Source organism: Pediculus humanus, genomic scaffold (assembly GCF_000006295.1).
Source record: "Pediculus humanus corporis 1103172108194 genomic scaffold, whole genome shotgun sequence".
NCBI classification, from domain to species: domain Eukaryota; kingdom Metazoa; phylum Arthropoda; class Insecta; order Psocodea; family Pediculidae; genus Pediculus; species Pediculus humanus.
Genome location: NW_002987764.1, coordinates 90,866 through 117,437, shown reverse-complemented (window position 1 = coordinate 117,437; position 26,572 = coordinate 90,866). Strand labels below are relative to the sequence as shown.

General features: G+C 34.7%; 3 protein-coding genes across 3 annotated transcripts; all 3 read right to left on the bottom strand.

Moving 5' to 3' along the window:
* Positions 1-2,669: 2,669 nt before the first annotated feature.
* Phum_PHUM425220 (uncharacterized protein) lies at positions 2,670-2,998 on the bottom strand (the record flags this gene model as incomplete). The annotated part of the gene is made up of 2 exons (XM_002429219.1): positions 2,670-2,902; positions 2,965-2,998. The coding sequence occupies 2 exons, from the start codon at positions 2,996-2,998 to the stop codon at positions 2,670-2,672; spliced, it is 267 nt and encodes an 88-aa protein (XP_002429264.1).
* Positions 2,999-11,425: 8,427 nt separating this feature from the next.
* Phum_PHUM425210 (uncharacterized protein) lies at positions 11,426-13,415 on the bottom strand (the record flags this gene model as incomplete). The annotated part of the gene is made up of 3 exons (XM_002429218.1): positions 11,426-12,878; positions 13,014-13,072; positions 13,398-13,415. The coding sequence occupies 3 exons, from the start codon at positions 13,413-13,415 to the stop codon at positions 11,426-11,428; spliced, it is 1,530 nt and encodes a 509-aa protein (XP_002429263.1).
* An 8,024-nt stretch (positions 13,416-21,439) lies between these two features.
* Positions 21,440-24,224, bottom strand: Phum_PHUM425200 (uncharacterized protein; the record flags this gene model as incomplete). Its single annotated transcript, XM_002429217.1, has 3 exons — positions 21,440-22,498; positions 22,556-23,279; positions 24,220-24,224. 3 exons carry the CDS (start codon positions 24,222-24,224, stop codon positions 21,440-21,442), a joined length of 1,788 nt encoding a protein of 595 aa, XP_002429262.1.
* Positions 24,225-26,572: the final 2,348 nt, after the last annotated feature.

The window sequence follows — 26,572 nt, the reverse complement described above, 5'->3', positions numbered from 1 at the left end:
GGAGGGAAAGAGGGGAAAGGGTAAATTTGAAAGTAACAAATTATGCAATTATTCACACGGGTAACACTGATAATGATAAAAGGTCATGAACCCGAAAAGGTTAATAAAATGAGGAAGAAGGGAAAATAAACGCGCTCGTGATGTTTTACATATAAAAATCTCAAATTTTTTTTCCTTTTTCAATAATTTTTCCTTTTTTTATAAAAACCCGTTCGATTTTGGGTCTGACAAAGGAAAAGGAAAGGGAAAAAAAAATTACATTTTCCAATGATCAAATAGTAAATTAATAATAATAATAATAATAATAATGATACGTTTCAGTCTATAATTTCGTAACGTTTTTTTTTTTTTTTATAGATTTTTTAATTCGTGAAAGTTTTTTTCTTTCTTCTTCTTCATCTTGTTTTTTTTTTTTTTTAATATAGTTGTTTTGAAAATTATATTTCCTCATTTATTTTTGTATAATTTTATTTTCGGGAGGAAGAGGGGGAAGGGGGAAGGGGCAATTTATTCCACCACAATTAAAAATCATATATATATATAAGAAAATTAATGGCGGAGGTTTAAAATTTGCGATTCGCATTTAACGAATTTTTTTTTTTTTTTTTTTTTAAATCGACTTCTTTAAAAATTCATTTATTTTAATGTTTATTTATATATTTGTTTAAATAAAATAAAATAAAATTATTTATTTACAAAGTCGTAAAAAGAAATTAAAAAATCAAGTTGTTGAAAACTTACTTTCCATTTTTTTTTTTTTTTATTAATAAGATAAAAGTGAGTCTTGTTGTACGAGTGTCAAGTCGTTTGTTAAAAACTTGATCAACCCGGTTAATAATTCCAAAGGGGAATTTTTTACGAGTAAACACAAATATTTACAAAAAAAATGGCGAATCTCACTTAATCGAATGCAAATTAATTGAAATTGTATTGAAGAAAATTCTCTCGATCCGGATTTTTTCATTTTATTATTAAAAAAGATGTTTACGTTTATCGCGTGATTTATTTATTTATTTAATTTTTTTTTTTTGCTATCGTTTTGCTAGCTTTTTGCTATCGTTTGCTAGATATTGATATTAGCAAAAAACGGATGTCCCGATCGCGTTTAGAAAAAATTTTATTATTATTATTATTATTATTTTTTCTTAAATATTTTTCAAATGAAAAAAAAAAAAACTTCACTCGCCTCTGAAAAAAATTATTTATACTTTTTCATTGACGTTTTCGTTTTTAAAAAAGCATAAACAAAAAATTTTCAGGTGTAATTTTTGCTTTTATAAAATTGTTGTATTTGAAAAATTATTATTATTATCATCAATTATTAAATATTATATTAATATCTTTCATTAATAATTTTTTTTCGGTTAAATAATTAAATAAAAAATGGGTAAAGAAAGAAAAGGGAAAGAGAAAGAGAGAGAGAGAGAAATTTTCTAGTTCGATGAACGTTGCATTCACCGTCTTGCACTGTCAAATTTTTATTAAAAAAAAATAATAATTAAAAAAAATTCTATTATTACTATTATTATTATTATTATTAATTAATTAATTACCGTTTATTAATTTTTTAATTTTTAGAGCGTGAAAATTATTATACGGTATGATATTTTAAATGTGAATATTAATTATTTTTTACACGAGAATTAAAACGCGAAAAAAAAAAATTTCCATTTGCCGCGTATTGAATAATTAAAACGTATCAATCAGTGAATGAAAAGGTTGTGACGTAACGAAAATAATAAATTTTCGAGTTAATGTCTTCGAGATTTCGATATATCGTTTTGATTTTCGATATATCGTTTTGATTTTTCTATATATCGTTTTGGTTTTTCGATATATCGTTTTTGAATATTAATTTATTTACTTAACGGAAATAATAATTAAAAAAAAAAACAAAAAATTAAATTTTATTCATAAATATTTTATTGTGAATTTAAATGAAAATTAACATTTAATCACGTGGTACATATCAATGTTTACATGCTGATAAGAGGGGAAAAAACAACTGATAAGAAATATACTAATAAATATTAAATTAATTTAAAAAAAAAAAAATCTAACCTAACCAGGTTAAAAGAAAATAATTCAAAAAATTTTTTAAAAATAATAATAATTTTAATTAAATTAATAATTTTAACAAAAAGTGATTTGTTTAAATAATAATAATAATTAATAATTATTTGCTTGAGACAAACAAACGAACAAACACACAAACGTGTAAATAATAAATATAGTGAGAGATTATCTAAGGGGACTTTGAGTTGTTGTCGTAGTTACGGATATCAAAAGACCATCGACGAAAGGTTTGAGAGTTGATGACGTCAATTTCCGTGAATTTTTTTTACGACCGTTTCCGTTTCCTTCCGTTTCCTCTTCATCATCTTCCTCCTCTTCTTCTTCTTCTTCTGCTTCTTCTTCTTCTTCTAATTCTTCTTCCTCTTCTTCTTCATCATCATCTTGTTCTCCTCCTTCTTCCTTTTCATTATGTTTTTTTTCTTTTCCTTTTCTTTCATTGTTTGTTTGATTGTTAACGTCTTTGTCATCATCACCACCACCACCACCACCACTTCCACTCACATCGGAACGCCTTTTAAAATAATAATTTTTTCTATACGCTGTGGAAACGAAAAATATATGAATAAACACACACACACCGTGACGTGACGTGTTTAATGACGTAATTTCCTAGTCGAACCTGTGTAATCATCTTCATCTTCTCCGCTATTGTCATCATCATCTTTATAATCCGAATTGTCTCCATCCTTTTTCCAACCGTGATGTTGTTCGCTTACCCCAATCCTGTATTTCCAAGGTTTCGATTTTCTTTTTCCCAAAGTTCTAAAACTTTTGCTTTCGATGTCGTCGTAATAAAAATCGTGATGTAAATATTCGTCCGGATATTCTGAAATTTTAAAATATACACGTGAAAATCATCATTTTTTCTCCCACCGCCCCGGTTTTAACGGTTTTTTAACACGTGGCAAAGTGACATAAACATACCGTGGCTAGATTTGTCGTAGGTTCTATACGGTCCGCGTTTGTACACTTCGTGATGATGATGATGATGATCGTATTCTTTTTTATGATGGTGTTCGTGTTTGATGACGTGGATTTTCGGCACGTAAACTTTTTTAAAATGGTGAACGTGTTTCACGTAATAAGGCACGTGAATTTTTTTTCGTAGGATGTATTTTTTCGAGGGCATAAATAATATCATTATTAATATTATTTTTTATTAAGAATTCAATGGACGTTTTTAATTGATTTTTTTTGTGACGTTCTCTGATTGGTTGTTGAGTTTGTTGTTGTTGTTTGTTCGAATCAGAAAGTTTTGTTTGATGTTTGTGAAAAAAAATTTTGTGTTACTTACTTGACTCCCGAATGACTGATCCTAAGGCATAGAACAAGAAGAATCAAAACGATGCTCGTCTGAAAAAAAAAATCAAGACAATTAAATTTTTATCAAAACTGTTTCCGGTTATTTTATTTAATAGACAGAATCGAAAAATTGTTGTTGCGTTCATTTCCGGAATGATAGCGTCAGGATTTTGATTTTGTAATTCGTATTAATCGTAGCAAAATCTTTGTTTTGTTTGTTTTAATCTCTTTATCGGTAAAAAATGATTATCGTTATTATTATTTAATTAATTTTAATAGGCGAATTAAATAATTAATATTATTTATTTAAATTTATCTAAATACACGACATGAGAGATGAAATGCACGAAAGAACAAACGAACGATTGTTAACGATTACGAAAAAAAAATTTTTTTTTTTTTTGGTTTGTTATTTGTTTGTTTTTGTCGTCTTCACGGTTGTCGTTCTCGTCGTCATGGTCATTGTCGTCGTCGTCATTGAATAAAAAAAAAAAAATTGTAGGGGAAATTTTAAAGTTAGTATAAAAATATTGACAGAATAGGTAAACTAAACGGAAAAATGAGAGAGAGAAAGAAGGAAAAAAGAAAGAAAGAGGAAGAAAAAGAAAAGGAAGAAAGCATAAGAGAAGAAGAGAAAGGGAGGAAGAAAGAAAAATAAAAAGAGATAGGAAGAAAGACAGGAAAAATGACAGAGAGAAAGAGAGTGAGTGAGAAAGTAAGAAGAAAGGAAGAAAAAAAGAGAGGGAGAGAGAGAAAGGAGGAAAGGGAGAAAGAAATGGAAAAAAGAGGGGGGAAGAGAGAGGAAGAGAGAAAGGAAGACTGGAAAAAAGACAGAGAAAGAGAGAGAGAGAAAGTAAATATGTGTTTGTACTTATACGTGTTTATCCGTTTGTCGTGGCTACAAAAAAAAAAGAAATTTTAATATGAACAAATTAGTCTTTACGATTCTTATGCCACTAAAAAAAAAAAAAATATATAAAAAGCGCGCCATTTTTAAATTTCAGTTATTGTCTATGATCCGGAAAAAAAATTTTTTTTTTTTTAATTTTAAATTATTTCTGATGACACGAAAAGTTTTTTTTTTTTTTTTAATTTTGCTTTCACAAAAACAAAAAAAAAATTGAAATTCGTAATTTTTTTTACCCGGTAAAAAAATTAAATCGAACGGGGGGGGGGCGCATTTAAAAATTTTATACACTTTTACTTTAATAATAATAATAATGATGATGATGATGATGATGATGATGATGATGATGATGATGATGATAAAATTAAATGACCAATTGTGTAATGCACGTGATCGATTTACTATATAATAAAATTATAGCAAATAATAATATAGTCATATTTAACACAATAATAATTTTAACAACGTACACGGAATCAATAGGTAATAATTTATTATTATTATTATTATTATTTTATAGCAATTTATAGTCTTTGTCAACTCTATAAACGACTCAATTATCATAAAAATATAAATTTTTTTTTTAAATTTTGGCGGTCGTCGAAAGTTTTTTTTTTATTTTTTTTTCTTTCACTTTCTAAATTTTTTTTTTTTTATCATTTGCTATGAAGTATAAGATAATAATTAACTGTAGCAAAAAATATTAATAATAATAATAATAATAATAATAATAATAATAATAATTTTCTCCATAAAAAAATTAAAATTAAAAAATTAAAAAAATTAAAAATCATTCCGTTTTCGTATGAGTTAATTATGGAAAGAAAAAAAATTTTTTTTTAAATTTTTTTATAGTCTATAATTATGCTAGAAAATTACTATAAAAGCTTTATTTAGAAATTTTTTTTCTAGTTTGGCAATTCCTTTTTTTGAGAAAAAATCCCGGATAATTTTTTTTTTTTTTGGAAATAATTAATAAAAAGAAAAAGTTAATAATAAGAAAACGAAAAGTAATTAGTAAATAAATCATTATTATTATTATTATTATTATTATTATTATTATTATTATTATTATTATTATTATTATTATTATTAAAATCAATTAAAGAGTTTTAATGCTCTATTTAAATTATTTTTAATCGGTTCATAATTATATACCGAGTATGGAGTTGATAAATTGCAGGTTGGCCAACCTTGTTTTAATTTTTTTTTTTTTCACTCAGTGAAAATCAATAAAAAAAAATAAATAAATATTATTAGTAATGATAATAATAATGATGATGATAGTAAATGATTCGCGACTGGGTTCGATGGTTTTTTGCTGGTAGCAGACGATAAAAAATTAAAAAAAAAAAAGTTCGGATTTGCGAAGTGTGTTTTAAGCGCGTGCGAAAATGTTTTATGCGGTTGTGATCATTAAAAAAAATTATTATTGTTGATTAAAATGGCATTTAATGTAATGTAATTCTCATTGATGATGATGATGATGATAATGATGATAATGATATTTGTACGTCATTCACATGTGCGTGTATGCGTGTGTGTTTTGTTCTTCGTCGTCGTCGTTAATGTCGAGAGTAAACATGGTGTTTTGAAGTAATAGAAATACTCAAAAGTGCTTAGAGATCTTTGCAGAAGGGTTTAAAAAGAGAAAGAGAGACAGAGGGATGATCAAAAAGACATTGAGAAAAAGAGAGAAAGAAAAAAAGGGAGAGAGAGAGAGAGAGAGAGAAAAAGGGAGGAAAAAAGAGAAAGAGAGAGAAAGAGAGAAAAAGGGAGGAAAAAAGAGAAAGAGAGAGAGAGAGAGAGGAAAAGGGAGGAAAAAAGAGAACAAGAGAGAGGAAAAGGGAGAAAAAAAGAGAACGAGAGAGAGGAAAAAGGAGGAAAAAAGAGAGAGAGAGAGAAAGGAAGAAAAAGGGGAAAAGAGAGAGAAAATGGAAGAAAAAGAGAAAGAGAGAGAGAGACAGAGAAAAGGATGTATGGTTAAGGGTACAAGGAAAAGGTAGCGTTTTATTAGACCGAATTTAGTAAAAAAAAAATTATTTTCCTTAAAATGATAAATCATAAAATACTTTAGTTCAGACAGCCAACCTTTTCAAAAAAAAAAAATAATAATAATAATGAAAATAAAAATGGCGATGATAATTATTTACTTTACCCGTATTTTATCACTTAATTTATTTTTTATTCTTCAAACGAGTGAAATTTAAATTGTTTTTTTAACCGCGAAAATTTTTAAATTATCATCGCCGTCTATATTCATTTTAAAAAAAAAATAACTTAATTATTAATTTAGTAATTTAAAAAAAAAAAACAAAAAAACGACCGCAGCGTACATTCTTTTTACGGGGGAAAAAAAAAGAAAAATGGCGGCCGCGGGGTCGGAATTTAAAAAAAAAAAAAAAACTAATTATTGCGGTGATTATTAAAAAAATATTAACTGAGGGTATATTTTATCAAAATATTTTTTTTCAAAACGTATCAGGGCGCACCGGATATCGAACACGCGAGAAAATCACCCCGGAAAAACAAAAATAAAAAAAAATTTTGGAAAATTCACGAAAACGGTAAAAAAAAAAAAAAAATCAACCGGAAAAAAATTTTATAAATAATTATTAATAAATACTTTATTATTATTATTATTTCGTCGACGATCGAATGTGATGATGATAATGATGAAAATATGTGTAAAAAAAAATTTTCTCCAGGACTCATTTTTTTAAAATCAAACCGAAAAAAAAAAAATTTTTTTCAAACGAGCTTTTATATCATTTTCTCTCTCTCTCTCTCTTTCCAGTAAAACCGTCAAATAATTAATAATAATAATAACAATAATAATGATAATAATAATGAATTAATTTCTACTTATTGTTAATTTAAAAAAAATTATCCGTTACAAAAAAAACGCTGGAGAAAAAAAAATCCAATTTTTTCGTTCTTTCCAAAAAACGACGAAATTCACGCGCACGCACCCGCAAAAAAAAAATTCACAAATAATAAAATTTAAATTTTATAGCGCGAAACTATAACTATAACTATAAAACAACAACGACCGCGTTAAATTTTATAAAATCGAAAAAAAAAAATTTATAATTAATAATAATAATGATAATAAATGAAAATTACCAATTTTGCGACCGTCATCTTGAATTATCCAAAACGAAATGATAATAAAATTAAAAAAAACAATTTTTGTTGTTGTTATCGTCGTCGTCGGTTAATTTTATTATTATTATTATTAATAATACTATTAATAATAATAATTTTGAATTCGATCGGTATAAGACGGTTGAAGTACACAAACTATGTAATCCGAATCATCTTTCTTTCTAAGGACAAAATTTGGCGTTGATATTAAAATGGTGGGGAGGAAGGAAGATGGATAGAAAGAAAGAAAAGAGTTGCTTTTTCTTCTTCTTCTTCTTTTGCTATTATCAAGTTCATGGCGGCGGCACGAGTTTTAAAAAACGGTCAGCCATCTTTTTTTTTTTTTTTTTGTTAAATCACTCTCTCGATGAACACGAGAGAAGCGGGAAAGTTTTTTTTTGAATGATTTTGCAAAACGTGACGACTACGCCACAAGACGCCATTTTTTTTTTTTTTTGTAAAACGGGGAAAAATTAGAATTTTGATTTAAAAAATTACGACTCTCGTTTCCTCCAGTAGGATTTAAAATAAGTCACGTGGTTGTATAAACCGTAGGAAAATTTTTTTGTAAATCATTTTTTTTTCGTCTTTGCTGTTGTTGGTTGTTTTGTCGTCTTTTTTTTTTTATGATTAATTCATTCACTGATTGATTGACTTAAAAATTAGAACGAGAATGTAAGGACCTACATTAACGTATTTGGAATGTTGTTCGGTCAATAATAACGAAAATGAAATTATTATGGAATCGTAAAAAATTTATTCGCGAGATGATAAGATAAAAATGAAATGAAAGGTTTTGTGAATAGTGAATGCGTCGTGGAATTAGATTATTCGGACGTGGGATAAGAATTTAATTCCGTCTGTTAGGAAAATTGATAAAGAGAAAGGATGGGGGAAGGAAAAAAAACAAAAAAAAATTTGAAATAACGTATTCGAATACGACCTTGCCAAATGTTTAAATTTTTTGTTTCATAAAACGATATATCGAACGATTCATCGATAAATTAATTTTTTAATATTTAATAATAACGAATTTTTTAGTAAAGAAAATACGAAAGCAAAAATGAAACAAAAAAAAAAGTTACGAGAGAGAGAGAGAGAGAGAGAGGAAGGGGGACCAGAGTGAAAACAAAGTGGAAGTAGAAAGGAAATATTTTTTATTTTCTTTTTTTTTTTAAAATAACGGTCGCATATTTTTCAATTTTCACGCACGATTTAATTGGTTTAAAAAACCGAAAAAAGAAAAAAAGAAAAAATCACGACGCGGTTAAATTAAAAAAAGGAAAAAAAAAATGGCTACCGCTAAAATCAAAATGGCGACCGACATGTATTTTAAAAAAAAAATGAAAATCGATTTCCCACAAAATTTTCATCCGTTATTTTTTATGATGTGACCACCACGTGTCATTTAATTATTTTTATATTTTTCAAAACTTTCGTCGCCTGCTATAAGAAAAAAAATTTTATTTATATTTTCACTTTCCATTTAGGGAATGAATGAATGAATGAATGAATTTTCGAGTAACGATATTCGTCGTACGTCAGGTCACTTCTAAATAATAATTAAATCATAATTTTTATTTTTTTTCTTCCTTCCACGTCAAAGTAAAATAAATATTAATTAATAATGACGTGGAATCGGATTTTCTCAATCGGGGGGGGGGGGGCAGGGAAGGGAAAATGATTCCGATACTTTTTGAATAACCTTCGTCGTTTCCTTTTCTTATATCGTAACAGCGAAAAAAAAACTCAAGTCCGTATATGATGACAATTAAAAAATAAAAAATTAACTTTCTCTGCCACTTCATCAAGTGCACGGTTAAGGTTAGTACGCATCTATTTACACGTTTACACTTGCAAAAAAAACAAACGAACAACAAACGAACAAACAGATGTTTTATTGCGACTCCGGTTCTTTAAAAATTTTTTTTTTTTTTTTTTAATTAATGATTCATTAAATTATTCATAATTTATTATCATTATTATCAGTATTATCATTATCATTATCATTATTATTATTATTATTATTATTATTGCAGTCCGTTAAGTTTGCGTTTGTCGTGGTTTTAATTTTTGAGTAAACCGATGTGTGTTCGTTTTGGTGGAAGTAAAAAGAAAGGAGGAAAATTTTTGTAAAAATTAAAAAACCCCAAAAAAAAAGAAAAAAATTTTCACACGTATTATTATCATTATTATTATTTGTTACTAATACAAAAAATAGCGCTATAAAAAAAATGAAAATTATAGCGACGAAAGTAACACAAAAAAACGAACGGCGCCATTTTTTTTTTTTTTTTTGTTTCTGATTCGCGTACGTTTATCGAAATGTTTTCACGACGATAATAAATTTAGTGAAAGCCATCAAAGAAAAAGAAAAAGATAGTTTTCAATTACTTCCGGAGAAGTTTAACTTTTTTTTTTTTTAAAATAAAAGTGGTACTAGATTCGAAGGAAAAATGACAAATCAGGATTGACTTATCGTATATATGTTGGTAATTAAAATAAAATCTGAGGAAATATGTAACCGGATGTTGATGAAGAGTTTTATAATTTTATAAAAAATTTTATTATAACTTTTCAGTTGCCATTTTATTTAATTTAAATTTACGCGGGAAACGTAAACCGGAAATGGTTCGTTATAAATGTTTGCCTTTCAATTAAATTTTTAAAAAACAAAACCACAATTTGTTTTGTTTGTTTCTTTGTTGGTTGATGCAATTTCGATATATTCAAAAAATTGGGGAGATGGAAATTAAGTTTTACTCCGGAAAGTTGGCAGTACTGATTATATATATTTTTTTAACGTGGCGGAAAACGTGAACGATGAAAGAGAAGGTTCGAAAGTAAAAGTATTCTATTGTTTCGTCGAGATAAATTACAGATGCACGCTTATCATTTTTATCATTCGTGAGAGAGAAAAAAAAACCAAGATGGCTTCCGGTAGTTGAGACAATAAACGTGGAGATAATACATATAACGAGTCGCGCATAATTTTTTTTTTTTTTTTAGTTTCACTTTGCGAATATCGCTTTTAAAAAAAAATTTTTTTTTGAAATTAATTTCTTGTTTTTGATTTTTTTTTGTTTTAAATAACCACTTCCGGTAACGATGTTGAAGTTTTCTTTTTTTTATCTTATTCTCGTGCATTTTTTAGAGTATTTTTTAGAGAGAATTTTTTTTGAAATGGAAAAATTACTGGTAAAAAAATATGGGATCATGTTTCAGGGTTGCCAACCTTTTTTTTTTTCTTAATTTGACGTCGAAAAACATTTTTTTGAAACAATTTTTTTTTGTGACGTTGTATCGTTTTTTTTAAAGGAATTGATTTTTTTAAGAATTTTGAAAAATTTAAAAAAAATGTTGGCAACACTGATGACGTCATGCAGGGAAAAAAAGAAAGAAAAACAATTTTAAAATAAAAAAACATTTTTTATTTATTTTTTTTAATAAACAAAACCATGTTTTGAAAACAATTAAAACATAACAAAAACAATTTTTTTTTTTCAATAAGAAAAAAAACGTAAAAAAGTGCATTAATCAATCAATCAATCATTCAATCAATTCATTGATTATAATAATAATTGTGCTCGATATTAAAAATAAAATCTAAAAAAAAATTGATTGGTGTGCGTGTGTGCGTGTGATAACTCGTTTTATGATAATGAAACGTAGTAACAATTAGGTAACGATGGGGAAAATTTTTTTTTTTTTTTTTTGGTAACAAAAGTTGTCGTTCTGTAAATAAAAAAAAAAAAGGAACAAAGTAGAAAAAAAGTTTGTTTGTCTGTACAAGAGATCAAAAATATGGCAGTCGTAAATGGAGAAAATAAAATTTTAGAAATTTTTATCACTTGAAAGTAACGAAGAGAAAGAGAGAGATGGGGGGGAAAGAAAAATGGCGTCCGTGACGTCAGGGGAAAATGACGCGAATAAGTAAATGTTATGACGTCAAAATCTTTACGTGAACGACTTGTGTGAGAGTTTAAAGGCTGTTTAATAGCCTGGAAATTCGTAAACTTGATAAGGGTTGTTTTTTGGATTAATGGCGAGGCCATCTTTGAAGGCATTTAGTTCACCCTCTATGGAAAAGAAATTGTTTGGAATTTGTTTTCCAATTCTCTCGCCAACATTTTCACCTTCTGCTCTGTTTTGCTCACCAATATCTTTACCAAAAGATTTGGCAACAATGTCAATTCCGGCTAACGATGTTTGTTCGAGTGGGTTAAAATCGGCTAAGTTGGTAGCTTGAGCGTTGAGGGCTGGATTCGAAGCTCCGGATGAGTATTCCAAATTTCCTTGTTGGTTTTTGTTCACGGTGCTCGGAAAGGATTGAGATTGTTCTTGAATGGGTTCAGATGCACCAACTTTTGGAAGAGGTTCAGAAAAATGACCGTAGCTGTCACCGTCTTCGTAATAACCTGAATTGTACGGAGGGCTGGCGTATGCTTGAGAGCTTTCAGAAAATTCGGCGTAATCGCCGTGGCTGCTTCCGTGATGGCTGCCTTTGTAGTGACCAATGTGACCGTCGTGCTTGTGTCCGACGTGACCGGCATGTTTGTGTCCGACGTGACCCTCATGACCGTGGCCGATATGTCCCTTGTGATCGTGACCGACGTGTCCTTGGTGACCGTGACCAATGTGTCCTTTGTGATTGTGACCAACGTGTCCTTCGTGGCCATGTCCCACATGACCCTCGTGTCCGTGGCCGATGTGTCCCTTATGTTCATGTCCGACGTGTCCTTCGTGGTTGTGTCCAATGCTACCCTTGTGTCCGTGTCCGACATGACCTTCGTGTCCGTGACCGATGTGTCCTTCGTGTGCGTGTCCGACATGTCCTTCGTGTTTGTGTCCAATGCTACCCTTGTGTCCATGTCCGACATGACCTTCGTGACCGTGACCGATATGACCTTTGTGCTCGTGTCCAACGTGACCCTCGTGTCCGTGGCCGATGTGTCCCTTGTGACCGTGTCCGACGTGACCTTCGTGTTTGTGTCCCACATGACCCTCGTGTCCGTGACCGATGTGTCCCTTGTGACCGTGTCCAACTTGACCCTCGTGTTTGTGTCCAATATGACCTTGGTGTCCGTGGCCAACATGTCCACTGTGTCCGTGATCTACAGCTCCGTGATATTTGTGATCGACATATCCGTGATGCTTGTGATCGACACCCACGGAACCATCGTATTTGTGATTGTGAATGTGATGAAGTGGAGCCGTTTTCAATTCACCCTTGTGTTCGTGAATGTGCTTGTGAACGTGTTCAAATTTACCCACATGTTCCACCTTAGCGTGTCCCTTATGATCGTGATGATGTCCGTGATGATGATCGCTATGACTTCTTTTTTCTTTTTTCCCCGGAACCTTTACTAGTTTATATACCATATGCGAGTGTTGTCTTAATTGTCCTGGCACACCATGTAAAGCTGGTACTTCTAAAGTTATTTTCCTGTTGGAAAAAAAAACAAATTAGTAATTTGACCCTAAATCTCATGCCCTCCAATTTGAAACAAAAAGCTAAAAAATTCATTTTAAAAAGTTAAGCTTTATCGTATGTCATAAATGTGATTAAAAATCAACTTACGATTCGCCTCCTTCTACACCCAAAAAATTGATCGAAGCTGAGATGAAACAGGAAACCAGCTATAAAAAAAAATACATGCATATAATTTGTTATTTAAATATAGCGCTATAGTGTCGTACATATATAGTTTTTATAGACTATAAATATTCGTTCAGGCTATAACTTATATATATTTAATTAAACAAATCTTTCCCTAAATTATAGCGTCACCATTGTGCCTCTTTCTCATTCATTCGTAAAAATTATACAATCATCATCAAGCCTTTGTCGATTTTGCTTGTCCAGATTTTCTCCAGTCGCTTGATTTTTTACATATATAATAATAATAATAATAATAATAATAATAATAATAATAAATAAAATATTTTGTATTGATTTACTTACTAAAATTCTGAAATCCATTTTGCTTCTCAGCTGATCGAATATTTGAACGAATTTACTGATAGACTGTCGACGATTCTCATTTTTATACCTTATTTTTCTTTCGGCGGTTATTGCAGGATCCCTTCCACAACAGAGGCCTATTGTGGCGGTTTATGTCAGGTAACCTGGATGGGTGCGTGTAGACAACAATCAACGGTTCATTTATTTTGCGGATTTCCTTTCCCCTGACCGCCATTTTTTTTTTTTTTTGGTTTTAGCCGTGTTGGTTAAAAATATCGTTTAAATTGGAAAAAAGAATTTTCTTTTTTTTTTGTCGAACCGTAAGTAAAAATTTTTTTTTGCGTTTATTTTAGAAAGTTTCTTTTTTTGGTCGTTTGTTGTTATGATTTTAAGCACGACGTCATTTTAGATAACAACCGGACATCATTATAACGAATCGTTTAAATGCGAGGGGGGTAAAAAGGGAACGTTTAGGGAACCCGTGACGTAATCACCAAAAGGCAATTTTATGATTATTTTAAAAAATTTGTGAATCCGCTCCCGAGGAATCGTTTCTAGTAAACCTAAAATGTATTCATCAATGATAATAATAATAATATTATTATTATCCTCGTAGATTGGGCGAAAGAGGAAATCTTGCACCTAGATCGAAGGACACGAAAGACACTGACAAAGAGTGGTGCGTTGCATCCTAAAGCTGATATAGACAGAATGTACGTTAGCGGGAAGATGGGGTAAGAGGGCTATGCCAAATAGAAGCGGCGTACCAGAATGCCATAATTGGCATGGGAAAATACATGGAGTCCGATCAACAGCACTCCATCTTAGCCCGAACAGTGATAATGGAAGAAATAATAACAAAAAGAGGAGTTCTCAAAAGATCGCGGCAAATAGTAGACGAAAATTAAGAACATGAACTGGAGGAAAGACAGCTTGGAAATTATAATAGCAAAGCCAACCCCAAAAAAAATTTAAAAGCAAGTGGGAACAGAAAAAGTTGCATGGAGAATATTTGAAAAGAGTAAACGCTTCAGACATGAACAAGAAAAGCACGCACAACTGGTTAAGGCGTGGTAAGTTAAAGGTTGAAGCAGAAGTGTTTATTACAGCTGTACAAAACCAAGCACTACAGACTCATAACTATGAGAAGGTAAGATGCCGAATTTGTCAATCGCAGTCGGAAACCATCGACCTTTTAATTTCCAGCTGCCCGATATTGGCAAAACATAAATATCTGGAGAGACACAATAAAATTTGTCAATAACTCCACTGGAACATCATCTGTCGCGAATATGGAATGAACGGATTACCCAAGGAGTGGTACGACCACATTCCAAGCCCGGTTACGACAGGAGGTTCATGCATAGTTCTGTACGACCAACAAATCCACTCTAACAGAACTGTGCCAGCCAACAAACCGGATATCATCCTGAGAAGCATAATGCGGAAAAATGGTGTAAACTGATTTAAGTATCCGTGCCACACCAGAACAAGAACACACCAGACAGCCAAAGAAGCGGACAAAAGGCTGAAATAGCCAGAATGAGAGGAGTAAAGTAACAGAAACGATTCCAGTCATCGTGGGAGCAGCACTGGGAGCCGTGATGCCACATTCAATAAAAGGAAATTTAAAAGAAGAATCCATCCTGGAAATCGCACCATGTGGGACAGATAAAAATCTTTAAAAATGAAATAATAATAATAATAATTTGTGTGTGTGTGTCAATTAGGGTTATGAAAAATATCGATTAATACCACAGTCAGAAATAATAAAAAAAAAATTTACTGTTAACCTGGAACACTTTGGAGTAAGTGTTGCGGTTTTTCCAGAAGGAAAACATCCGTTCGGTTTATAATTTTTTTTTTTGTAATATTCATTCAACGCATTTCGTTCTTCTTCTTCTTCTTTTTTTTAATAATCCAATAGAATAATAATAATAATAATAATAATAATAATATTTCATGCGAAAATGTAGGAAGTGACCGAATGCAAACCCAAAATATTGTTTATAATCGTTTGTATTTTTTAACGACGTGACGCCATTTTTATTAAAAAATTATTATTATTATTATTGTTTGGTCAACCCAAAATATCGATAATTTTCTTTTCTTTTCTTTTTGTTAATTTAAAGTCATTAAAAAAAAAAAGTCAAGAAAAACAAATTAAAAATTTTTTTTGAAATAATTATTAGAGTGTTAGTTTTTTTTTGTTACAAATGTAAAAATTGTTGTTGTTGTTGTTGGCAAAAATTTTTGTGGCTAAATTTCGAAATAAGGAAGTTACGACTTTGCGGTGATCGAGCATGACAATTTTAAAATAAATACATTTTCTCCCCCCCCTCCGCTCCCCCCCCCCGACGCAACGCGAATTAGAGTCAATTTTTATATAACTAATTAATATGAATCTAAAATATTCCAATGTGGAATTTGTACTCCGTAAAAAAAATGGCGACGATAAACCATAGACGGTGAAATTTAATATGTTGAGGGAGGGGATAGAGTTAGCTCGCGAGGAGAGTCGTGGACTCCGAGGGCGGCGCCCGCGTGGCGGCACTGAAAAAGGAACTCGCTCTGGCTCGGAGCCAGATCGAAAAGTTAAAGAAAGAAAAAAAACGGGGGAGGTGAACCGGGCTTTTTCTGGGACGGGGGGAATGGCGGGCGCGCAAAAGACGACCGTGTCGGAAGCCAGCGCGAACGCGAGGGAGGTGACTGCGTCCCGGGCCGCAGTCACCTCGCCTATGTCACTGCGGCCCACGAGGTCGTTTATGCCGGCGTTTGCATCGCGGTGCGGCCACGAAAGGGGGGAAAGCGTGCGAAACGCGTCGCTGCAGGCGAGAGAAAGAAAATCGATGAATCCGCTCCTGCTAAGGAGGTGCGGCCGCGGTGGTGTTGAACAGGAACGAGAATACCAAATCCTTCGGAGGACTTCGCGGAGGACTTGGCCGCCGCGAGAGATCACGTGGATCTGGCAAAGTTACGAATCGACTTCCTTAGGATCCGTTCGTCCGCGAACGGGGGGAGGGTTTTCGAAATCAAGGGTAAAAACAGAGCGGCCAAGGCGGCGGAGTTGGCCGCGGAGCTTTCGAAGGTCGTGGGGCCGATGGGGGTCACGACGACGTGCCCCGCAAGAAGGGTCGACCTCTGAGTCCGCGACGTCGTACGACGTCGCTCTCGCGTTGTCCAGGGCGGTCGGATGTCCCGCTATTTCCGACGTTTTGGTGCGTCCTCCGGTCGGAGGGGGTGCACGACCGCGATTAGGGTTCGCGTCTGTTTTCGCGGCCGCCGCGTCCGTCCTCCTCGAGGCGGGCAAGGTGACCGTCGGTTGGGTGAGAGCGCGGGTGGTTCTCCCGCCGAACCGAAAGGCCGTGTGTTTCAGGTGCCTCAACCCGGGACACCTGGGCGCGCGGTGTCCCAAATTCAAGGGTAGAGTAGAGGGAGCGCAAGAACGTTGCTTCAGGTGCGGAGGGACGGGGCACCGGACGCGCGATTGCGCGAACTCGATTCGTTGCGCGGCGTGCGCAAAGGCCGGCCGTCCGGCTAATCACCGGTTGGGCGGTCCTTCGTGTTCGGCGCCTTCGGTCAAGGGCAAAGCCATCCGTTGGGGTGCGACTGGGGTGCAGGAGGGTAAGACGCAAGAGACTTCTTCGTGCGAGCCGAGAACGAAAGGCTCTGCCCAGAGTTCGACGTGAGCATGGCGAAGTTTCTCCGAGTCAATTTAATTCTCTGCAGGGGAGCGCAAGATCTCTTGCTCAATCAGGTGGGCGCGTGTGAGGTCGACGTCATCATGATTTCGGAACCCTACGTCGTTCCGAAAAGGGGAGATAGCCGCGACGGTTTTTGGTTCCGTTCCGAGGACGGCGCGATACTATTCTCGAACTCGGGTCGGACGCCGAGGCCTCGAGAGCTGTCTCGGGGGGAGGATTAAGTTCTGGTCGGATGGGGAAACGCGGTTCTGGCGTCCGCTTACGCGTCGCCGAATCGTCCCGTCGGCCAGTTCGAAAATTTCTTGCACGAGCACGCGAGGAAGATCGATCGGTTTGGGGGGAGTCTCGTCCCACTCTCGTCTGCGGCGACTTCAACGCTAAGCATGTCTCGTGAAAACGCGCGCGTCCGACTTCTCAAGGAATCGTTCGATTCGCGTCATTTCGTCGTGTGAAACAAGAGGGGGGCTAAAACGTGCGTGCGGGCCACTGGCGAATCCGCAATCGATCTCACGGTTTCTTCCGTCGCGGCCGCGGCGTGGGTCTCCGGCTGGGAGGTCCTTTCCGATTTCGAGTCCCTGAGCGACCACGCCTACCTGGCGTTCTCGTTCGGGGCTCCTCGGAGTTAGGGGGGGGAGGCTGCCTCTCGGTCCGGCGGTCCTCGCATCATCGTTCCGCCCCGGTGGAGCCTGAGGTCGATGGATGAAGAGCGGCTCGTCGAGTGTCTCGCCGTGTAGTCGTGGCGAAGGGCCAACGTTTCGGGGGTGAAAACGCTGACGAGATGGCGCGGGCGATCCGGGGCGATTTGCATTGAATATCGAATTCGTGCATGAGGGGGGTCGGTTCGCGATCGAACGAGCGCAAGCGGCCGAAATACTGGTGGACGGACGGGATAGGAGAGCTGTGGAAGGAGTCCTGTCTCGCCCATCGTCGGTTCGGAGAACGAAAACGCGAACTTTTCCGCCGCGGGGGAGATTACGAACAGATCGTGACCGATTCGACTTTGCTGGGACTTAAAGCAGAGTGGCGGGCTTCGCGGGTTCGCGTTCGCCGAGCAATATGGAGTTCGAAGGAGGAGAGTTGGAAGGAGCTCCTGGGCGAGGTCGACACGGATCCGTGGGGTTTTCCGTTCCGCATCGTGACTAAGAAGCTACGGAGTTCGTCGGGGCCGCTGACGGCTGGCATGACGAGGGAGTTCCTCGCCGAAGTCATTGCGGAGCTCTTACCGCGCGTCGCGTCCTACGCGTTTCCTCTGGCGGACTTCGCCTTCAACCGCGAACGCGATCGAGTCACCGAGGGGGAGATTCGCATCCTCCTCGACGCGGCCTTCAAGAAGCGCTCGGCTCCGGGCCCAAACGGCGTGCATTATCGGATCCTCAGCAGGTCTGTCGGGGTGATGTGTTCGCGTCTTTCGTCGCTCTTCACCGCGTGTTTCGAAGAGGCGTCGTTTCCGAAGCAGTGGAAGTTTGCGAACCTCGTGCTGCTGGAAAAACCGGGTAGGGACCCGTCGACGCTCGGCGCTTATCGGCCGATTTGCCTTCTCGAGGTGGAGGGTAAGTTGTTCGAGCGCGTCGTTGCGTCGCGGATAATCGGTCACATGGGGGCGGACGGGGGAGGAACGACCTTTCTCCGAATCAGTACGGCTTCCGGGCGGGCCGTTCGACGATCGACGCGCTCGTTCGAGTCCGTGACGTCATCAAAAAAACTCTGCGCCGGGGCGGAGTCGCGATCGCGGTTTCGACAGACGTGAAAAACGCGTTCAATTTCGTTCTTTGGTCGGCGATACGGGACGGACTGGTTTCGAAGTCCGTGCCCGATTATCTCGCGTCGTTGATAGGGTCCTTCCTCTTGGAGAGGAAGATTTCGTACGAAAAGCCGGACGGAACGACGGAAACGGCGAGCGTTTTCTGAGGCGTGCCCCAGAGGTGGTTCTCGGACCGCTCCTCTGAAATATCGCCTACGACTGCGTTCTCGCCCGGACCGTCCTTCCGGAAGGTTGCTCTCTGATATGCTACGCGTACGACATCCTGTTCCTCGCGACCGGTTGCGGGTGGCCGGAGGTCCGGGATCGTGCGGAAACGGGACTTTCCGCGACGGTGGAGATCATCCGAAGCTTCGGACTCCGGGTGTCTCTGCCGAAGACGGAAGCCTGCGGATTCCACCGTCCGAGGAATAGGCTTCCAAACGGCCGGCACTGTCGTCTGGGGGAGTAAGGATCGGGGTGGGGAGGACGCCCAAATACATGGGAGTGACTTTCGACTCGGGTCTCACTTTCGGGCAACACCTCGCGCTCCTCGGACCGAAGATCCGAGCCGCGAGCGCATCGTTAGGGCGCCTGATGCTGAACCTGCGGGGTCCGCGGGCGAGGGTCAGGCGATTGTACGCGACGGTCGTTCACTCCTTGGCTCTGTACGGAGCACCGGTGTGGACCGAATAGAAGGTGACATCGCGGCCGCTTCGCGAGAGGGCAATCCAGCTCCAAAAGGCGTCTCTGAACAAGGTAGCGACGGCGTACAGGGACGTCGCGTCGGAGGTGGTTTCCTTTCTGTCGGGAACTCCCCCCGCTCGATCTCGTGGCCGAGAGACTCGTCCTCTACCGCGAGCGGGGTCGCGGCGGGCCGAGGATCGCTCGTCATCGCAGAGAACTTCGCATTCGTACAGTTAACACCTGACAGGAGCGATTCAACGACGGGCGTAGGCGTTACGGGGGGAAATCATTAATGTTCTTGGCTCCCGAGTGGGGGGCTGGGTGGGGCGGGATCACGGAAACTTGACTTATCGTCTCACGCAGGTTAAAATAAAATAAAAAAATCTTATTATTCATCGTTCATATAAAAGGAAAATTTTTTTTTTGTAAAATTTATTAAACAAAACTTTTAAATTTTATTATTATTTACATTTTTTTTAAAATTAAGGTAGTGTGCAACGGTTGATATGCGTTTACGTCATGTCGACTTATTTAAATAATTTTAATAGTTTTATTTAATGATTTATTTATAAATTATATATCAAAAATTTTGTAATTAAGTCTAGTTTATTGTGATGTAATTAGTTTTTAATATTTTTTTGTAATAATTACATTATTTTAAGTTTAAATATACAAATAGTATGTAACTTTTGTAACAAAAATAAAAGTGATTTAATAAAAATATTTATTAATAATTAATTTAAAATTTTTGTACACCTGATTTTACCTATTAATCCACACCCCCATTTTCACTCGGAATTTGAAAAAAAAAATGAACCTCTTCATTCTTATGTTTTTCTAAGGTAAACAAAAACAAAACCGAAAAATGTAAACAAAAACAAAAACAAAACCGAAAAACGTAAACAAAAACAATAACAACACCAAAAAACGTAAACAAAAAAAAATCCAAAAAATTTAAAAAAAAAAAAAAAATCGAAAAAATCAAAAATTGTAAACAAAAACAAAAACAAAACCGAAAAATGTAAACAAAAACAATAACAACACCAAAAAACGTAAACAAAACAAAAATTAAATTTTTTTCCATCTTTTTTTTGAATTTTTTTTTTGGGGGGTAGTGAGGGGGTAAGTGCGCAACGATTTAAATAACAATAAATAATATACTTTAATAATTCATAATAATATACATTCGTAATTCTCACTTTCAGTATATCATAAATCCCAGCCGTCGGCCAACAAACCGGATGTCATCCTGAAGTACAATACGGAAAAGTGGTGTAAACTGATTGAAGTATCCGTGCCGTCGGAAGAACACACCAGACAGCCAAAGAAGCAGACAAAAAGCTGAAGTGCAGAAATTTAGAAATTAAAATAGCCAGGATGTGGGGAACAGGAAAACAGAAACTATTCCGGTCATCGTGGGAGCAGAACTGGGAGCCACGCCATTGTATTCCTAGAAGGTAGTATTCTTTATCTTACGTAAGAAAAAAAGAACGGATAAATTTTCTTTACGCATCGGTCAAACGTAAAATAATCGTATAAGTTAGGTGTAATTAAAAAAAAAAATTTTTTAAAAATTTAAAAAAAATTTCAATTTATTTATTTTTCAATGTGTATTTACAAATAAATATACAATAATAATAATAATAATAATAATAACAATAACAATAACAAATAAATTAAGTAATCGATCATAACATTAAAAATAAAAATCACTCTAAAAAACAACAAAAAAACAAAAACAGAAACAAACACAACAACCAATCACAAAAAAAAAATTATTTACATACATAAAAACAATAATAACAATAAAAACAACAACAACAACAACAACAGTATTTATAAATCGCGTAAACGTCACCAAACGGGCGGGTCACGTGATTGAGGTATAAGCGCGCGAACGCGAATGAAAAAATTTACGTCGTGGGATTTTCGTCGAATTGAAAATCCCCGTAACCGATATCGTAATCTTTTTTCGGGGGATCTTTACCGTATCCGTCACCCTGTATCGGAATACCGGAAACTCCCTTGTTATAAAGATTTTGATGTTTTTTTAAAAAATCATTTTCATCATCCGAAGCGATTTTTGTCTGAGAGTTTTGATACGGCACTGATAAACGGGTACTACTGCTGTATTTATGACTGTTATCGAGATAACTAAGACTTTGGCTTTTAACGTAGTAATTATTGTTGTTGTTGTTGTAAAAACTTTCGGTTCCTTCAAAGGGATTTTTTTTTACTAAACCGTTTGTCGGAAACGTTTGATAAGCGTAAGAAGATGTGATAGATGGCGGTGGATTATCGTTTGATTGTGACGATGCAGTACCGTATTGAGAATTAACAATAAAATTTTTATAAGTGTTGTCTTGTGGTGGTGAATAATAATTAGTTTGTTGAGTGGACGATGATTGTATTTGTTGCGAGTTTAAATAGTTTTGGGGTTGTTGTTGTTGTTGGTTGTAACCGAATTGATTAGTTTGAGTTTGGTAATTGTATTGATTTTGAGGGTAGTTGTTGTATTGTGGATTTTGTGATAGGAAGGGATAGGAATTGGGTGGAGGATTGTTGATTGGAGGGTATTGATTTTGATACTGTGGTAGTTGGTACCTGTTTATGGTGTTGTAGGAGGAGGGTATTGGAGGTTGAGCTGTCGAACCTACCACTTGAGACCACGGTGGTGAATACGATGGGGAGAATGGAGAGTTGTTGTCTTGTGAATTTTGTTTAAAATTTCCAGCGTGCGATTCCGGAGTCGATGACAGAGGGTTGTTCAAGTGCTGTTGTTGTTGTTGTTGTTGTGTTTTCGCTCTGTAATTTTTTTGATTTTCTTCGTTTGTTTCGTAGGACGATGATTTTTTACTTTGTTTTTTCGAACTTCTTTCCGTTGGATCGTAATCGTCGACGTAGGATGCCTGATGATACCCGTCATTTCCGTCTTCTCCGATTTGTTCCGATTGATAATCTTCATCTTTATTCTTCTTTCTTAAATTTGTTTTTTTTTTAGGTCTTTTTCTTTTATTTTTTATTATTACTTGTTGCGAACCTTCCGCTTCGTCATCGTTGTAATCTTCATCGTTGTTGTTGTTGCTCGTTTGTTGGGTAAACGATCCATACGACGCGGGACCGGTATCTTTTATTTTCTTACGAAAATATCCCGGTTTTTTATCACCGAACTGATAAGAAGATGGAGACCCCCCTTTGTATTCCGGTCTTTTGTATATTTCCGGAACATTCTTTCTTCTTTTTTTAGATTTCGAATCCGCCGCCTCGAATTCATGTTTGTTGTCAACTTTGTTTGCTTCTTCCGGAAAATAATAATCGTCGTCGAATTCGTTCAGAGCTCTCGGAGGTTTCGGCCTTTGCAACAACTGATTTCCTCTCAGCGGTCTTTTCTTAACGTTTTTATATATCGGATCTCGCACGAACGGATATGGATCTTTTCGATACGGCGATTGAACTCCTCTTTTACCCTGATCAATTCTCAAATTGTATTTTCCATTGTGTCCCCTATTAGGAGGCCCCCACGTTCTGTAACCGTTGGCATAATTTTTCGAACCGTTTCTTCCATCTCTTTTACCGAAATATTTCTTATTCGGTCTATTATGATAATATTCTCGAGGATGTTGATTATTAACCGGAAACGGTTTATTACCGTAACTGTATTTTCTCGCATAATTTCCACCGGAAAATCCATTCGTCAAATGAATTCTAACCGAGGGTGAAACTTTTCTTTTAACGATTCGTATGGATCTCTCTCTGAAACAAAATGAATTTTTTCAATTAATGAATGATAACAAAAACGGATAAAATAACGTAAAAAAAAAAAAAGAAACTCACGCGTTTGTCGAATCAAACGTTGTCGTCAAATAGTAAAATGTAAAAATGATAATTAAAAAAACCTGAAACAAACAACAAACAATTAAACAAACAAACAAAAAAAAACGTTATATTTAATTTATTTAATAGATTAAATAAACGAAAAAATTTTTATTGTTTGGGTTTTTTCATTTATTTGGCCAAAAAAAAAATCATGTCTTTAGTTTTTCCATGAATAACTTTCTCCAAACATAATTAAAATGCATTTTTTATTATTATTATTATTATGTTTTTTTATTACCGTATTTATTACTTTTTATTACTTTTTTTTTTTAATAAAAATGTGGGCCGTAAATCGGAATCAAATGATTCACAAACGACCTCGATTTATTAAAAAAAAAAAAAATTTCATTTATTTAATTTTTTTTTATTAAATTCTTCCACACGAAAAAAAAATTATATAAAGAGAAAGGGGAGAGAGGAGGGGCGGGTACGAACGTGTACGTAGACATCGGGATCGTGGCAATAACGTAAATTTATTTCTACTCACCTTTTCGAAATCTATTTTCACGTTCATATTTTTTTTTTTTTTTTTTTGATTTCCGATCGCCTCGTGTATAAAAAAAAATTTTCTTCTTTTTTAGTATTAATTATTTATTAACGTCATCAACACGATACGTCATCAATACAATACGTCATCAGCACGATACGTCATCACCTGGAAAAAAAATAAATAATTAATGGATTGATTAGTTCTACTCCCGTTGAATTTTTTAAGGGTATAAATTATGATTAATCATCATACTTACTAAATAAAAAATCCTAGTTACGGTACTGGGTATTCATCATCAGTTTTTTCACGACGATTTTTCACGGATACCTCATGACTTTGTGAAAAGTGAATGAATGAATGAACCTGAATGAACCTGAATAAAAGAAAAAAAAGGTATTATTATATCATAATTGTAAACGATTTTAATAATTGATTAATTTTTTTTTTTTCAGGTTCGTTGGAAAATCTAATAATAATGATAATAATGAACGGTTAGACAGTTGAAGAAGTTGACAAAAAGTTGATGGATTCGACGATGGAAAAGGAGAACCAGGATGATGTGGGGAGGGAAGCGTGAGGACAGAAAGGATTTCGGTCATCGTGGGAGCAACGAGAGGGACCCACGTGCCACACACGTTCAATAAAAGGAAATTAGGGAGAAGAAACCGTACAGGAAGGAGAACGGGAGAAATGGGAAAAACTTTTCTAGGATTCAAAAGTGAAAACAGTGATGATAATAATAATGATAATAATAATTTTTCCCCCAAACGAAATTTCCCTTGGGAAATTTATTACGTCACGTAATAATTTAATTTTAAGTGACGTTTATAAATATTCATACGAATACGTTTTAAAAAAATTTCTCACGGTTTTTCTTATGACACGATGCATTGATAAGAATGATAACGTTCGTTACCGATTAAATATAAACGAAAATGAAAACGTCACGAATTTTCGATAATTAAAACGTAGCTCTTGAGTTTTAATTTTATAGTAATACGAAATAAAATAGAAAGTAAACCCCCCCCCACAAAAAAAATGGCTATAATAATGATGATGATGATGACGATGACGATTTTTTATTTTCGCGTGTTATTTATATTAAAAAAAAAAAAAATGAAAATGATGAAAGTAGAATTTTTTTTTTTTCGTGATTTGAGAAAAAAATTTTAACTTATTAAAATTGATCGTGTCAATAACAATCGTAATAACGTGGAATTCGGTGAAATTGTCACGATTAAAAATTACCGTGTAACTAGACAGAAAAAAAAACTGATATTCGCGTCCGAAAAAAAAAAACCTAACCGAACTTAATTTTTTTTCCCCATCCCCCTTTCCCCTTCTTCCCCTTCCCTCTCCCCTCTCTCTCTCTCTCTCTCTTTAAAATAACAAGGAAACGAAATTTTCCAGGATTTCAAAAAAAAAAACCGGAAGTAAAAAATGAAACCAACAAATTTCGCGAAAGTGGAATAAAAAACAAAGTCGAACGGGTAGAGAGAGAGAGAGAGAGAGAGAGAGAGAATAATGATTATGACACGTGGAAGAAAAAGAACAAAAACAATTATGCGATTTCAAACGACACACGCACACGCAAGAAACAAACGTATTTTGTTCTCTCTCTCTCTCTCTCTCTTTTTTATTAAAGGTCAATAATATTTAAAATAAAAACGTGTACAAACGAACAAACGAATGTAATTTTGTTATGATTTATATTAAGAGAAAGTAGGCAGGTACGCAGGTAGTAGAGCGAGAGAGTCCGTCAAATACATCATCATCATCATCATCATCTGAATAATATATTTAAAAAACCGTGTGAAATGAAATACTTTTTTAAATATTTTTTTTTAACCGCCATTTGTCGGCGTATCCGTCCGCCATGTTTTTTTCTCACCCCCCCAATAAACAAAAAAAAGTCAAAGTTTGTTTTCCGGGGAAAAAAACTTATTATTATTATTATTATTATTATTATTATTATTATTATTATTATTATTATTATTATTATTATTATTATTATTATTATCATTATGTACAAGAAAAAAAAACGTGGCACCAGATTGCAAACGTTTTTTTTTTCTTTTTTTTTTAAACTGTTGTAATTTTATCCAATAGCTTTTTTTTTCATATTCGTTCATAGATTATTTTTTTAAATCAAAAAAAGCGCGGGAAATGAGTATTATTATTATCATGTCGTCACACAACATTTTGTAATTATTATCACGTGATTTTTATTAATTTTATAGCGCTTTAAAATAAATATAGTAACTGAAATGTATGTGTCAAAACGAAGGAAACAAAAAAACTTAAAAAACTCTGGAACGGAGGTTTAACGCATTTGACACGTGGTTTAACACGTGGAGAAAATAAAAATATAGTTTTCCGAAATTTTTTATAGTCTATAACGAATTACTATAACGAAAAAAGTGAATATTATTTATCAGATGTTATCAATTACAAAAAAAATTAATTTTTCAAAATAAAATTTTGTAACTTTCGAATCGACTATATATAGTAGTTATAGTTATGTACTATATATAGTATTTATAGTTTGTGCTATAAACATGAGAGGCGAACGCTCCTCGTTTTTCAAACATTATTTATTTATTAATTAATTAAACGTTTTTCGAAAATAATTAATAAAAATTTCTCTCTCTCTTTTTATAGACTATAAATTTATCCGTAT